The sequence below is a fragment of the Brachypodium distachyon genome, chromosome 3, assembly GCF_000005505.3.
Source record: "Brachypodium distachyon strain Bd21 chromosome 3, Brachypodium_distachyon_v3.0, whole genome shotgun sequence".
Classification (NCBI taxonomy): domain Eukaryota; kingdom Viridiplantae; phylum Streptophyta; class Magnoliopsida; order Poales; family Poaceae; genus Brachypodium; species Brachypodium distachyon.
The window spans coordinates 29,328,607-29,343,380 of record NC_016133.3 but is presented as its reverse complement, the minus strand read 5'-3'; the positions used below and the strand labels follow the sequence as shown (position 1 = coordinate 29,343,380).

The window sequence follows — 14,774 nt, the reverse complement described above, 5'->3', positions numbered from 1 at the left end:
CATCACAATACGGACACAAAGTTTGCACGTGACGAAGGTTTGCAGAACTTTGGGGCATGCATGCTTAACAGTATCCGAATAGGACCATGTGTACAAAGGTTGGTACGTCAGAGCAGAGCATATAACACTGTACTCACTTCTTTCACGTATATAAGGCTAGCTAACACATAAACTTTATGTTAAATTGATCAACTATTAGTCAAATGTACATGTTTTCAACTACTCAAGGAAAAAAGTTCCAGGTCTTCACTCTGTTTTAACGCCGAAAAGGAAAATAAAGTTCCAGGTTTTCAACTACTCGAGAACCAGAGCTAGTGCAAAGCTGATTAAGGTAAAGAAATTTCCAAAAAGGATAACAGAAGAAAAAGAGGGAAAATGATAGGAATAGAATAACATTTCATGGGCATAATGATTTTCCGAGAACACGCAAGCACATTTTTGTTCAGAACATATCATAGGCTAGCTAGCACATATTGTCAGCATATTTACATTTCAGAAAAAGAAAATACAAGCATAGCACGTTTCAGTGCTCCTTTTTTCATTCTATCCTGACCTCACTTCGTACTGTTTCTCTTGTTTTATATCCAAGCTCCAAAACTAACTTGATTTTGACATTGGTATGGCAAAGACGACAATGGTGACAATGATACAGATTCACCCAGGGGCATGCATATTGTTGGTCGTCTTTTCCATGAGATGAGACCAACACACACATTGCTCACTTGGATGATTATATCATCATACACAGACAGAAACAGTAGTCACACAGTCACACAGACATTTGCTTAATCATAACCAGTGATGAAAACAAAGAGATTTAGTTTACATTATTAGTTAGGATTGGGTTCAGTTACAGTTTGTCCTTGTCATTCATTGTCTTGGGATTCTCTACCAGAACTGCCTGAGGCCGGGCATCCTGCAAGTAGCAAGAACAAATTCAGTTAGCGAATACAACCATCATCATGGTCAAACATTTGATATCAGACATTAAGATTGCAACTAATGGACCAGCAGCAAGTAATTTCGGGCCTACAAATCATGGTCCAGAGAATTTGAATGGTAGCTAAGCTATTCATGCATGTTCTCGGGTACTTGCCAATTTCAGAAATACCAATCATGCTTAATGATCTGGCAAAATAACTCATATTAGAAGTATACCGTTTCGCTGGTAGATTAAATACTATACTGATTGTCAGGTATCTCTGGATTATTTAAAACATATATCACATGCCTAAAGGTTTTAAAACTGTTTTTGCAAATGGCTCTCAAGACCCATGGCGCCACAGTTCTAAGCAGAAATCGTCGCAAGAAAGTAAAGACTAAATTCTTGTCGACTGCGTTGGCCAGGAGTCAAACTTGAGACCTCCTGCTCTGATACCATATTGAATTGCATGTGCTAGCCATCTGAACCAATAGTCCGAGCTGATGAAAAAAGACCAGACAATTTACTTCAACAGAATCAGATTTTTTTTTTTAGAAACTTCAACGGAATCAAATGGCCAATCAATTCTAGTTTAACACGAACTGATGCGGGCCTGTGAATCTATAGCTTCTCCTAGAGCACCTCCAGCCGCCCCCCTAAAGGCCCCTCAACGGGCTTGGGGGCGCCGGCGTAAAAATTTAGACCCAGTCGGCCTCTCCAATTTGTTTTTTTAGACGGCGCGGCACAAAAGGTTAGCCGGGTCTATGCCGTGGACCAGCCTTGTCAGCGCCATTTACTGCCCTCATCGGCTTCGGCATTAATCGCCACCGGCTTCGCCTCGACTTCGCAGATGAGTTATGGTGGTCACCGGGTCAAACCGCCGCCCCGTCCCGTCGGTATCGGCGCGCCCCCGCGCATTCCCAACGTCGTTTCCCGCCACGTTCACACCCCGGCAGCCTATAAAAGGCAGCGCCGTCGATCTCACCATTCATTCACCTCAGCCAACTCCTCCCTCGCCTTCTCTGCTCTCTCTCCCTCGCCCTCGACGCCATGGCCCATTGGGACGAGCGCCGCTGGCTCCGCGTCGACGAGGCCGAAGCGATCCGGGCGGTGGACTACCTGTCGCCGCCGGACTGCCGCCTGCCCCACGGCTGGCAGCTTAGCTGGGGCGGTAGGCCCGTCCAGCCGGTGCCGACGGGTGCGCGCCTGCAGGAGCGCATCTGGGAGCGCTGGGTCGCCCTGACGTCGGCGGAGTGGTCTCGGGAGACCGGCAACGCCTGGGCCGGTCACTTCGCCGACGAGCATCGCCGCGTCGTCCAAGATGCCGGTCACTTCGTCGACGAACATCGAAGGCCAGCGCGCCTTCTGGCGGGGGCGCACCATCAATGGCGTCCTCGCCCACATCATCGCCGGCAATCAGCCGCGGCTCAATGGAGGCGCCGCACTCTCTCCTCCTCCTCCACCGGCCCTCCCCCCCCCCCCTCCTCCACCGGCCGGACGCCACTGCTACCTGGGCGGTGGCTCTGGCTCGTCCTTGCGCGCGCCCTACCGGCTCATCAAGATGAGTCAGGTTCATCATCGGACGGAGCACGATGGCCGAAGTCGGAGCCAGAGGAGGGGGCGCCTCCTCTGGAGTACGAGAGCGCCGCCATCGACCACCACGGCGACTCCGACCCGGAGGAGTTCCCGGGTCAGTGGGCCGCCGAGCGCGCTAGCAGGGAGGAGGCGGAGCGACAGGCGGAGGAGTGGCGCCGGCTCCTCGCCTATGTGTCCGTGGCCGAGGACCAGGCATGGTTGGCAGCCGAGGCGACCAAGGAGGAGGCGAAGAAGGGGGCGGCGCCGGCACTCGTGCCGATGAAGCAGGAGCCGGGAGTCATCGTCATCGACTCCGACGATGACTCCGGCTTCAACTTCGACAGCTCCGACGACGACGACGACAGCGTGGACGACTCGTGGATGGACCACCTAGACGACTAGGTTTTTTTATTATGTAAATTATCGCAAGTTTAATGAAATGTCGTCGAACTTTATGAAATGTCGCCTAATTTGATGAATGTTTGTCTAATTTGATGAAATTTCGTGAGTTTAGATTTTTAGTATCGGGGTCCGGCTTGGACGCGACAGGCCCCCAAATTTCACTTTGCGCCGGCGTCCTCCATATGGCCCAAAAATGTGACAGGCCGGACGCCTTACAGAGAGGGACGGCTGGAGATGCTCCTGCACGCCCCCTTTACCATACGCCCCTAGAAAGCTCGGCCCAGAAGAGCAACCTTGCGAGTGGGCCTAACGCGCGCTCTGGCGAGTCGTCTCGGGCTTACGGTCGTACGGAGTTACCGTGAATCCAAAACCCAAGGTCTCAAGCCCACCTACATCATTATATAACCAACCCGAGCCAGCGAAACCCTAATCGGGACACTTCTCTTCGCGCCGCCGCCTGCAGCCGCCGCCATGTCGAAGCGCGGTACGTGCAACCAGCTCTCTCCGCCCGGTCGCTGCCTCCTTCCCCATTTCGCATGTTCGTTGATCTAGTTTGTTGGAAAACTTTGCAGGGAGGGGAGGATCCGCGGGGAACAAGTTCCGGATGTCGCTGGGTCTGCCGGTGGCTGCGACTGTGAACTGCGCGGACAACACTGGCGCCAAGAACCTCTACATCATCTCCGTCAAGGGCATCAAGGGGAGGCTCAACAGGCTGCCTTCGGCCTGCGTCGGCGACATGGTGATGGCCACCGTCAAGAAGGGGAAGCCTGACCTGAGGAAGAAAGTCATGCCGGCTGTCATCGTGCGTCAGCGCAAGCCGTGGCGCCGAAAGGACGGTGTCTTCATGTACTTCGAAGGTAACGGTACTTTCCTTCTGCGCGCAGTACGATTCGTGTTTCTGTCTATGTGTAATGCTATGTTTCTGCTGCTTCACGTCATGCTATGCTCTTGCGTTGGTTGTATGGTGCATAAAGCATCTGTGTGCTACTGTTACTCTGGCTGGAGGTTGTCTTTTATCGTGGAGTAGTAGCAAACTCAAGAGAGGCAATTTGTTTGATGTGTTATGAGATTCGACCTTATTAGGAAATCTGGTTGTTCTGAAAGAAAGAAAGTAAGAAAGAAGAAACCTGAAAGCTTTTTATTTCACGTCACTCACCCTTCTTTAATTGGGAGTAAATCGCCCATGCCAAAATGATGACAGGGTATTGGGTTTAGCAAACGTTCCATGCTTTTCCATGTTGCAAGAAAAATGTCATAGAAACAAATCTTATTCGTATTAGATTTCTCTCATATGCTGTTGTCGACCTGTCATTGTTTCTTTAGAGTTACAACAGGTGCATTTCTGGAGCATGATCTTTTCATAAATAGTCTATTAAGTATGATGGTAGTTGGTATAATTTTTTGGAAGCATGTTGTTTGTATATTCCCTCCATTCGACTGTTCTCTTTGGACCCTGAAGTCATTGTAGCATTATAAACCTTTTGAACAATATGCTATTCTGTTATTTTTTATTTCCCAACAGGTGCATTTCTGGAGCATGATCTTTGTTGTAGTATTCTATTTAAACAATGACAGTGTTCTCTACCTGAAAATCTTCTGAAGTTGCAATATTCTTACGGCTTAATGACATGTTTCTGCGTTACATGCTTACATCATTTCCTTTTGGCTTTTACTGTGTACCACACAAGTGCCTAGTGAGTGAAATCTTGAGAAAACTGCACATGTTTGCATATTCCTAAATAAATGTCACAAACAAAGCCTTCTGGATGTAGTGGTTTTCTGTGAAGAATTGAGACTGCATAAGAATTCCTCCATCTGGAAGCTGGTCTCGTATCCTATCGCCTTGGTTAGCAGCATTGTGGCCTTGAAACTTCGGGACTTGCCATGGGACTTGCATAACATGATCCCTTATGTTTGATCACTTTGTTGCTTTTTTTTTGTTTTTTAAACCCGGCCCAAACTAGTTATGCAGGTTATTAATTTTCTTAAAAATATTTTACTGCCCATCCATTCTTTTCTTCTGCGACTCATTTACAAACAAACTTATTTAACTCATGTATGTAGGAGCAGCGAGAGCTGTAGCTTTTTTCTGTTAGATGCTCTAGGATGTCTATATTGTGCTCAACTGAAAAGCTTCTCAAGTATGCTTAAAATACCTTGTTTGCTTTGCATATTATACGTGTGATTGTTTTTGTTATTTCTAGAACATATTGACTTTGTTACTGGCTATGACCTACAGAATAATTATTCAGTGTTTTGCACCTTCTACATTCAGTGTTTTTGCACCTTCTAACATTTCCTGCATAGCCATGTGTTTTCTCAAATCAGTTTTACGCCCATCATATATTGTTCTCTACCCCAAAAGATTCTCAAGTATCCATTGATGTTATGCTTAAAATACCATGTTTGTGTTGCATGATATTCCTAGAACAGTTGGACTTTGTTATTGTCTATGACCCATGAATATTATTCAGTATTTTGTGCCTTCTACCATTTCGCTTGACTATGGCATGTTTTCTCAAATTACTGAGCTTGTCAACCTAACGTTGTATTTGATTTGCAGACAACGCTGGGGTGATTGTGAATCCTAAGGGTGAGATGAAAGGTAAGACCAGGATATAAGATGTTATTGCGGTTGCCTCTGAACATTGTATACAACCTTGCCGTATTATCTTGCACAGCTGCTAACTTGGCATTGCCGTATTATCTTGCAGGATCAGCTATCACTGGACCCATTGGCAAGGAGTGTGCCGACCTCTGGCCTAGGATCGCTAGCGCAGCAAATGCCATTGTCTGAGAGCTTGTTTGGGTCCAGTTTTGTACCGGATGTTAGATGATTAATGTGCTTGGATTATTTGTTCCAGATATTTTATCTTAATTTGGTGTGAACCTCTGGTTAATTTAACAATTGAGCTATGAAGTTTCATCAAAAGTTGATTGGTGATTTTGTACAGTTGGTGGGATGCTATGGTAGGTCATCCATAAGATACAAGTACCCGTCGTGGTCCAGTCTCTGGATCTGCTTGGCTGGACAAAAATCATACAATCCGTAGACGACAAGTAATTTTGTGTTCCACTGCACCTAGCCAGGCTGAAAATCCTGGCCCAAACCCTTCAAACTTCTAAAAAACTACCTACTGTCGTAACGTGCATTTTTTTCGAGGTTACAGCATCTTGGCTGACTTAATCACCTACTGTTCCTGATTTAAAAAAAAGGGAAGCGTTGGAGCTTGTCCGTTGCCCTGTCCGCACGGCAAAGGAAAATAGCCCAACAACATCTTCTATTCACATGAGTTTTTTTTTTCATTACGTCAAAGGAACTATGGGTCAGTATGGAGAAGTTTTCCCCCAAGGCGATTAGGGTTTCTACTCTCGGCAGTGCTGATGGCGACCCTGATTCCAATCTCCGATGCGGCTCAGATTCCGCCTGCAACCTTCGTATGGCAGCAGCGCTAGCAGCTCCAAAGGAGATGATGTGCAGGATCTCTTGGAGAAACTGCAGATTGGCGAAGATGACTTCGATGACGTGATCCTGGATGACGAGGAAGAAGACTCGACGGCAGGCCCCCAGTGGCTTGCTCTGGCACGGGTGAATTCGCCGAAATCCTATAGCGAGGCGGCTTTTGAGAGGGACATGCGATCTGCATGGTCCCTGGACAAGGACATGGTCATCAACGACATGGGAGAGAACCTCTTCCTACTGCAGCTCTTCTGTCTCGGTGATTGGCAGCATGTGATGGAGGACGGCCCGTGGCACTTTCGCAAGATGGCGGTGGTAATTGCTGAGTACGATGGGATTGCCAAACTATCTACCGTGGCTCTAGATCGTCTCCCAAGATCTACCCCCTAACTACCGTACCGAGAAGATTATCCGTGCCCTAGCCGGCAGGGTCGGGGAGGTGACGAAGCTTGATGATGCTCCTGCCCCGTGCGGTACCTATGTGAGGATCAGAGTCAAAATTCCGGTGGATCAACCTCTGAAAATCCTCTCCTCGGTGATCAATGGGAAGGTGAGACAAGTGTACAAGAATCACTATGAAAAGCTCAAGGTTTTGCGCTCTTTGTGGTCTTCACGGCCACCACCACCTGGAGTGTGGTGCTGGCATTCACGCGCCAAAAGATCTTGTGTTTGAGACTGGCTTCGGGCAGATCCGGTCTGGCGCCCCCGCGCTAGTGCCCGGCGGGGCTGTGGCGGTGGCCGTTCAGGTGGACTGGACAACTACTATGCTCCAAACTCTTTTGATGCAAAGGACAATGAGAATATGGATCTTGATCCTGATGCTAGTCTGGACCGATCTGCCAGGAAGCGTCTTGGCAAGACTAGCTCAAACGGACCTCATGCTCACAGATGGTGCTCACGGTGGTGACACATGCACCGTACCCCCGGCTAGCAAGGCATGCCTCACAAGGGAGAAAATAAGAAGAGACATAAGAAAGGAGATGATACAACGACTGACAACACTGAGATATCAGCGGGCTCCCTTGAGGAGTACCATCGGGAGCAATGAAAATCGTAAGTTGGAACTGTCGCGGGCTCAATAAACCCGCGACAGTTCGGTCGCTCTTAGACCTCCAAGAGTAGGTTAGGGCAGATGTACTTTTCCTCGCCGAGTCACATCTGGATGTAGTTAAGGCGGACAAAATTCTTCGTAAATTAGGTTTTGATTTTCAGTTGGTTGTTAGCAGTAATGGTAGAGCTAGAGGGCTTGTGCTATTCTGGAATGATTCGAATAAAGTAATGTTGCAGTATATGACTCCCAATTACATTGATGTTACGTTCTCTTGTGATGATGGAGTTGATTGGAGATTGACGGGATTTTATGGCGAACTAGGATGGGACAACAGACATCTATCCTGGGACTGCCTACGTGACCTCCATGCGCGCGCTTCTATGCCATGGTTGGTGCTAGGTGATTTTAATGAGATCCTATATAACGATGAAAAGGAAGGAGGAAATCCAAGACCGGCTAGAATGTTGCATGATTTTGGGGAGTGTCTTGCCAATTGCGACCTTGATGACCTGGGTTTCATGGGGGACCGTTTTACGTGGAGCCGGGGAGATATTAGAGAATGCGTTGATCGAGCAGTCGCTAACCCAATGGATCACCAGATTCCCTTGTGCAGCGGTGATCAATGAGGGTCATTTTGAAAGATCGGTATGGTCAACTAGAGGGGGGGAGGGCGGGGTTTGAATAGGCGACTAACAAATTTTATTTTTTCTTTTCACTTTTATGGGATACAAGCATCAATACATGGGTTCACTAAAACGTCTAAATGATGAACACCCCTAGTATCATGCAATAGCCGAAACACGAGCACAAGCAATAGATAATCAATTGAAACTTGCTTGACAGCCGAAGGACAAGATAAACAATTAAGCTTTGCGAGTAAGTAAAAGGGCAAGAATGATACCACACGGGGAGACGAAGATTTCACCGGAGTTCCACCTATTAGGGTCGGTGTACGTGTCCGTTTGGAGGAGTGCTCTACCACAAAGGTAGATGCGCCACAAAGGCTCATTCTATTCTCCAACTCACCACACCACAAAGGTGGGATGAGCTCTCACAACACCACAAAGGTGAGGTGAGTTCCACTAGTGGCTTCCTTGAGGGCGAATGCCGAACCCTAATAAACAAGGAGAAGGACACAACTCCACAACTTAATTGGAGGCTCCTTTCTGAATCCTCAAGCACCTCCTCACAAGATTGGAGGCTTTGAAGAGACACCTTCCGGCTATGGATCCCAAAATCCCAAGAGTAACAAAATCCACAAAGGAAACAAAGGGAATCAACTTTTCAATTTGGTGAAACCCTAGATCAAGATCTTCTTCTCCAATTCTCAAAGAATCAAGAGTGGGGAAGCACTAGGGAGGAAGATCTAGGAATTTGAAGCTCTTGTATTTAGGGGGGAGAGGAATAGCTTGGTGGAGAAGAAGTCCTGAGGTAGGGGACGCTTCCTATTTAAAGGACGCCTCAAAAACTAACCGTTAAGTGTATTTCGCGCAGCCGGGTGGTAGAGAGGTAGAAGAGAGGTACTACCGCCAGCGGTAGTACCGCTCCGGTACCGCCCCACTACCGCTAGAAGACAGTAGCGTTTAGGTGCGGTTCCGGTACTGGGGCAGAACTACCGGCCTGGATAGAGCTGCACTGCCGCCCTGGAGACGTTTAGGCACAAAACCCTTAGGCTAAGACTATGAGGTGGTCTCTCTCCCACTTAGGAAACGGCTTTATGTGGGTGCAAATATAATAGATTTGTGTACGTGAAGTTGATTCACCCAAACCTTTCCCATGTGGACTCCCTCTTAATAGTACAGATTTCCTACGACTCAATATAAATAAAAAGCCGTAAATCCTTCTACGCTTCTTTCCTTTTTGAGGGCAACGAACCGTCTTGTGCCATTTGATCTCACATCTGAAACACTTGAGCACACGGTTAGTCCACGAGTCATGTTGTCATTAACACCAAAACACTTAGGAATCGAAATGCCCTTTCACATTTTCGGTCAGACCATAGACCCATTGTCGTTGACACAGAGTACTTTGATGGATCTCTAATCAAATCCCGTTCAAGTGGTAAGAAATTTGAGGCACGTTGGCTCTCTGAAGAATGTGTTGATGAAGTTGTGCGTACTGCATGGAAGAAAGCTATTTCCTCAGGCGATATTCCTAACCTGGCTGGCCGCATTGCCTTTGTGCATGAGGAACTGCATCGGTGGGATTGATCAACTCTGAAGGGCCCCAAGAAGCGTATTGATGCTTTTAAAAAGAACGGGAGAAGTTAAGGCGCGACGCTATGTCCGCTGAAAGCACATCGCGCCAGAAGGAGCTGCAACTCCTCATTGAAAATCTCCTAGAGCAAGAGGAGATCACTTGGTGTCAAAGGGGACGGGCAAACTAGCTGCTTCATGGTGACATAAATACCTCCTTTTTCCATAATTTGGCCACGGCTGGGATGAAGAGAAATCAAATTAAGCTGATACTCGATGATACTGGTGTTTGGAAAGAAGGTACGGACCAATTGGGTACTTTAATTTCCAATTACTTCTCATCTCTTTTCACCGCTTGAGTTTCAGCTCCTCCCCCCGGGGTCCTTGATAAAGTTCGTCGCCGGGTGTTAGATGACATGAATAATACTCTTACTGCACCTTATTTGGCCGAGGAGGTGAAGAAAGCTTTATTTGACATCGGTGACCTTAAAGCACCAGGCCTAGATGGACTACATGAAATTTTTATAAACGTTTCTGGCCGATGCTAGGTGATGACTTAGTGCATGAAGTTCTTGTTGTCGTTAATTCTGGTTGCATCCTAGATGGCTGGAACGAGATGGTGATTTTTCTTATTTCAAAGCTTGCTTGGCCGGAGAAGATTACCCAGTTCAGACCAATAAGCCTCTGCAATGTGGTGTATAAGGTTATTTCAAGATGATTGTGGCCCGTCTGAAAGGACTTTTGCCTGAGATTATCAGCCCTAATCAAAGTGATTTCGTACCGGGACGTCTAATCACGGATAACTTCTTAGTGGCTTTTGAATGCTTTCACGCGATCAAAGGGAAGAAGCAGGGACATAATGGCATGTGGGCTGTAAAACTTGACATGCATAAAGCCTACGACCGAGTTGAGTGGGCTTTCCTTGAAGGGATTCTCCTCCGGCTCGGCTTCCATAGGGACTGGGTCCGTCTAGTGATGGCCTGTGTGACTTCTGTCGAATACAGAGTAAGGTTCAATTCCAGTGAAACGGACAGCTTCAAACCGACAAGAGGGCTCCGCCAGGGCGATCCTCTCTCACCCTATTTGTTCCTGCTATGCTCTGAAGGCCTGTCGGCGGAATTGCGTCATGCTGAATCGAGAGGTGAGTTACAAGGTGTGAAAGTGTGTCGTGATGCACCTGCCGTTAGCAACCTACTATTTGCTGATGACTCACTAATCCTCATGGGAGCCAATACTAACAATGCAACTACGCTGAAGCGGGTGTTGAATGATTATTGTGGGTCTCTAAGTTTGCAATTATAATGTTATGTTTTTGTAGGTCTCTAAGTTTGCAATTATAATGCAAAATGATTGTAACGCTGCTCCTTTTTCAGTTAATCTCACTTTTCCCTTGAACGAAACAATTTTCGAGTTTGCATTGATAGGATACTGATTTTATTATGTATTCTCTTAAGAACTTGAGTTGCCTGCAAATGGCCCAAGATTAGCTAAAACTATACATAACTAAAAATTAATGAACACATATCAAACATTAAAGATACTCGAAATTATTTTTAAGTGATAGTCCAATATCGTTCGATATTAGCAATATCATATCATATGCACTGGATTTTGAATCAGGTTGATAGTTTTCAGATGTCAAAATTCCCTTGACATACCATATACCACCAGATTCATACGGGATCAGTTTGGGTTATTATCTTAAACACTTTTCCCTAATATAGTAAAGACAAAAAAAGTTAAACTCTATACTCGTGGCAATGCATACTATTTTCATGAGTTTTCTCAAAAAATAATCTGATTTTTCTAGTATATTTCTGATTTATCCAACAATGTACTAATTTTTATCAGTTAACAAAATCAAGAATATATTTTTTCTAGCTTTACAAATTTAATTGTTTACTCTTAGTTTTCCTAAATATTTAGATTTTTGAAATCATATTTTTTTATCTGTTTGTTTTTCCCCTGAGTTATCCCATTTGCACTATTTTTTGTTACCACACACATCATCAAAAATCTCTCAGCAATGGTCTATGGTTTCCGTTTTCCTAACCAACTTTTTCTACCAGCGCAGCACAATTCAGTAATGGCAAACTAGGCTAAGAGATAAATCCATATTATTTAACGATACTTTTTCCGGCAGGAATTACTTGTCGAAATATTGTATCTAGAAGCATTTTAAACATAGATACATCTATATTTAGATAAATTTAAGACAAGTAACGGAGGGAGTACGTTTTTTTTTATCAGACCCAGGGAACAGTTGAGGGACAAAAGAAGAGTTTTCCACTATGTAACGACGTGTTCCTTATTTTCGGTACTATTTTGGAGCATATTCTCTGAAGATAAAGGCACTCCGGCGGGCTGTAGCCCAAGAATAAAAATTCTCGATGGATTTTCCATTCAACTCGGAAAAGATAAACACCAGAAAGCTACATGATGATGATCCCTGAAGTTGTATTTCTATCAAGAAGCCAAGTAAGTACATGACTCCCTCTCTCTATATATACATATACGGTTAATTATTTATTCCTCCGCAATTAAACTCTAACCTCACATTCACCAGAAAGATTGGCGAACAAGCAAAAAAACAGATTGACATGACTGACAGCCGACCCTACGGTAAATTAAATCAGCTCAGCGCTTCAAAAGCTACAAAGATTATTCCACCACGGGGACAAAAATTAAGCTGAACAGGCTGTTAATTAAAAATCTGCACAAAATAGGAGAAAATTAGTGCTTCTGTTGGTCCGGTTTTGACCCCGTCATATCCACGACTCCACGGTGTGGTTGTAGATGTAGGAGCTCATCCCGCTAATGTGCGCCAGCGCCTCCGGGTCCAGCATGTCTTCCCCCTTCACACCGGCCTGAAATCAAATAGAGTTAAATCTCGATTGATTTCAAAGAGTCGGTGATTGTTTGATTTGGAGTTAAAATTACCATCTGTTCGTAGTCGTCGTGATTCTGGGAGCCGATGGCCCTGGAAGCCTCGCAGTAGTCGTCGTTCTTGGCGAACCGGCCGCGGACGCGGGGCCTGCTGTCCGCCAAGGTTTTTCTGCAGGCGTACTGCAAAGTTTATTTCCGGCCGGGGAGGGGAAAAACGTCAGTAACGTGTCGAGTCGAGAATTATATCGTCAATGTTCTCTGATGATCATCTTTGTGTTCCGGGTGCGTCACCTTGATCTTCTTGCTGAAGTTCCTCTCGTTCCTCTTCTTGATGTACCGGTGGATCTTCTCCTTGCGCTCCTCCACGGAGAGCCGGGCCGCCTTGAAGCTGGTGTCCTCGAGGCTCGACCCCGTCGTCTCACCCGCCGCCGCCGCCGGCACCTGCCCGGGGCTCCCGCCGCCTCCCATCTATAAACCAAACAGCGAAACCGAGATCATGCCCTGTTTGTTTGTGGGATTCTAATAAGCGCGCGCGATTGGATCGATTGATAGATCGGTTCTTCTACCTGCATCTCTGCGGCGGCAGAGAAGGCGGCCATCTGCGCCGCGGGGTCGCCGTCGCCGCCAGCTTCCATCATCCGCTGGTACTCGCCGCCCATCTCCTCCATCCCCATCATCATCGAGATCACCGCCGCCGTGCCGGCGCAACCGTTGCCGCCGCCCACGAAGAAACCCCCCTGCGCCGCCGCGGAGTACGGCGACGCCGCAGTGGCCGCCGGGAACATCGCGGCCTGCTGCTGCTGCTGGCACAGAGTCTCTTCCAGCCCCGAGAACGCACCGGCGGCCAGCGCGGCCGCGAAGCCGCACTCGTCGGCCGCGTACCCCGAGGCGATCTGCTGCATGAGGTCCGACGCCGTGCTGCTCATCTGCGTCTGCAGCGCCCCCCTGGCCGCAGCATGGTGGTGCTGCTCGTCCGACACCGGCGGGAGCACCATCTGGCCGCCGCCGAACTGCTGCTGCTCCGCGGCAGCCTCGAACGCGTAGTCTATCGGGAGGAGGAGCTCGCCGCTGGGCGGCGGCTGGTCGTCTTCTTCGTCCTCGAGGAGGGCCGAGAGCGTGGAGTCCAGCGACGGCAGCGGGGAGAAGGCCCCCGTTGCCGAAGACATGTTGTCGCACAGCGGCGGAGGAGGAGGCGTGGCGCCCGTGGACGACGACGAGGCGGCGTCCTCCGAGGAGGCGGCCGCCCCGAACATGTTGTCGGAGGCGGCGGCGTTCACCGCCGCGAAGAGGTCGCCGGCACCGCCGGTGCCATCGTCGCAGAAGTCGAGGATGTGCGCCGCTATGGGGCTCGAGATGCCCTCCTGCAGCAAGAGAAACCAAAGCTTAGTTAGTTACCTCTACTCTGATAAACAAAGATGAGCTAGATGTGTCTTTCTGTCACACGCCTGTATAATGCAGATGCTATTGGCCACCATAATTCTAGACAGGGAAATCAATCAACAAACAAATGCCTCCTACAAGAACAAACACATTTCTTCTACTGTTGTATCCCATTCTTTTATAACCTGCCTTTGCAGGGGAATCAAATGCCGTACTGTTATATTGCGAAAGTACAGCTCAATTTTCCATCCATGAAGATAGGGAGAACAGTAGAAGTATAGGTCCGTATGCCGTATGCCGGGGGAATTTTACTGTTGGGATTATTAGAGAATTTAAGCAACCTTGATCGAAATTCTCTCCCCAGCGGAAATGCGGATAAAAAGGTTAACGAGATCAGGAAGCGAAAACTATCAAGTCCGGCCAGGCATCGATTCTCCGTGTACTGCAAGAGGTCCAAAAGCTGGAAAAGAAATCCTTCTCGATCCGGTCCCTCTGCCTTTTTGGCTTTGGTATGATAGGCACATAACAATTATTGCACGCCATGCACATACCGATTGGCCTAGCAAGGCAGGGAAGCATTTCAATTTGACATTTGAACGGAATCCAATCAAACGTCATGGGCAACAAGACAAAAGGGGATGCATCCAAGCATGCAGAAAAAAGAAGGGTGAAAAATTATGAAACTTGCAAAGGGATCGAAATTCTGGAGAAGAGAATTACGGCGAAAGAGTGATCGTCGTCGAGCATGGCGTAGGCTGTCGATTCGAAACCCCGGCGGTTGCTCCTCGGTTCTCGGGGAAATATTTTGCTCGGAACGAGAGTACTTGACGAGGAGGAAATTAATCGTAGAGGGAGATGGAAGATATGAGAAGCTCGTAGACCATGCAGATGGCAACGGCTTCT

The 14,774-nt window shown here is 47.5% G+C and overlaps 2 protein-coding genes across 3 annotated transcripts; one reads left to right on the top strand and one right to left on the bottom strand.

Moving 5' to 3' along the window:
• Positions 1 to 3,366: 3,366 nt before the first annotated feature.
• Positions 3,367 to 5,846, top strand: LOC100829924 (60S ribosomal protein L23). Its single transcript, XM_003573978.4, has 4 exons — positions 3,367 to 3,383; positions 3,472 to 3,756; positions 5,463 to 5,504; positions 5,614 to 5,846. Exons 1-4 carry the CDS (start codon positions 3,371 to 3,373, stop codon positions 5,694 to 5,696), a joined length of 423 nt encoding a protein of 140 aa, XP_003574026.1. The 5' UTR covers positions 3,367 to 3,370; the 3' UTR covers positions 5,697 to 5,846.
• A 6,137-nt stretch (positions 5,847 to 11,983) lies between these two features.
• Positions 11,984 to 14,749, bottom strand: LOC100843173. 2 transcript variants are annotated; one of them, XM_010236503.3, is made up of 5 exons: positions 14,592 to 14,749; positions 13,058 to 13,852; positions 12,783 to 12,959; positions 12,546 to 12,671; positions 11,984 to 12,472 (listed from the first exon to the last, which is right to left on the bottom strand). In XM_010236503.3, exons 1-5 carry the CDS (start codon positions 14,616 to 14,618, stop codon positions 12,371 to 12,373), a joined length of 1,227 nt encoding a protein of 408 aa, XP_010234805.1. In that variant the 5' UTR covers positions 14,619 to 14,749; the 3' UTR covers positions 11,984 to 12,370. The 2 variants fall into 2 exon arrangements, with proteins under 2 accessions (XP_010234805.1, XP_014755789.1); XM_014900303.2 differs by lacking the exon at positions 14,592 to 14,749 and adding an exon at positions 13,937 to 14,068.
• Between the last annotated feature and the right edge of the window lie 25 nt (positions 14,750 to 14,774).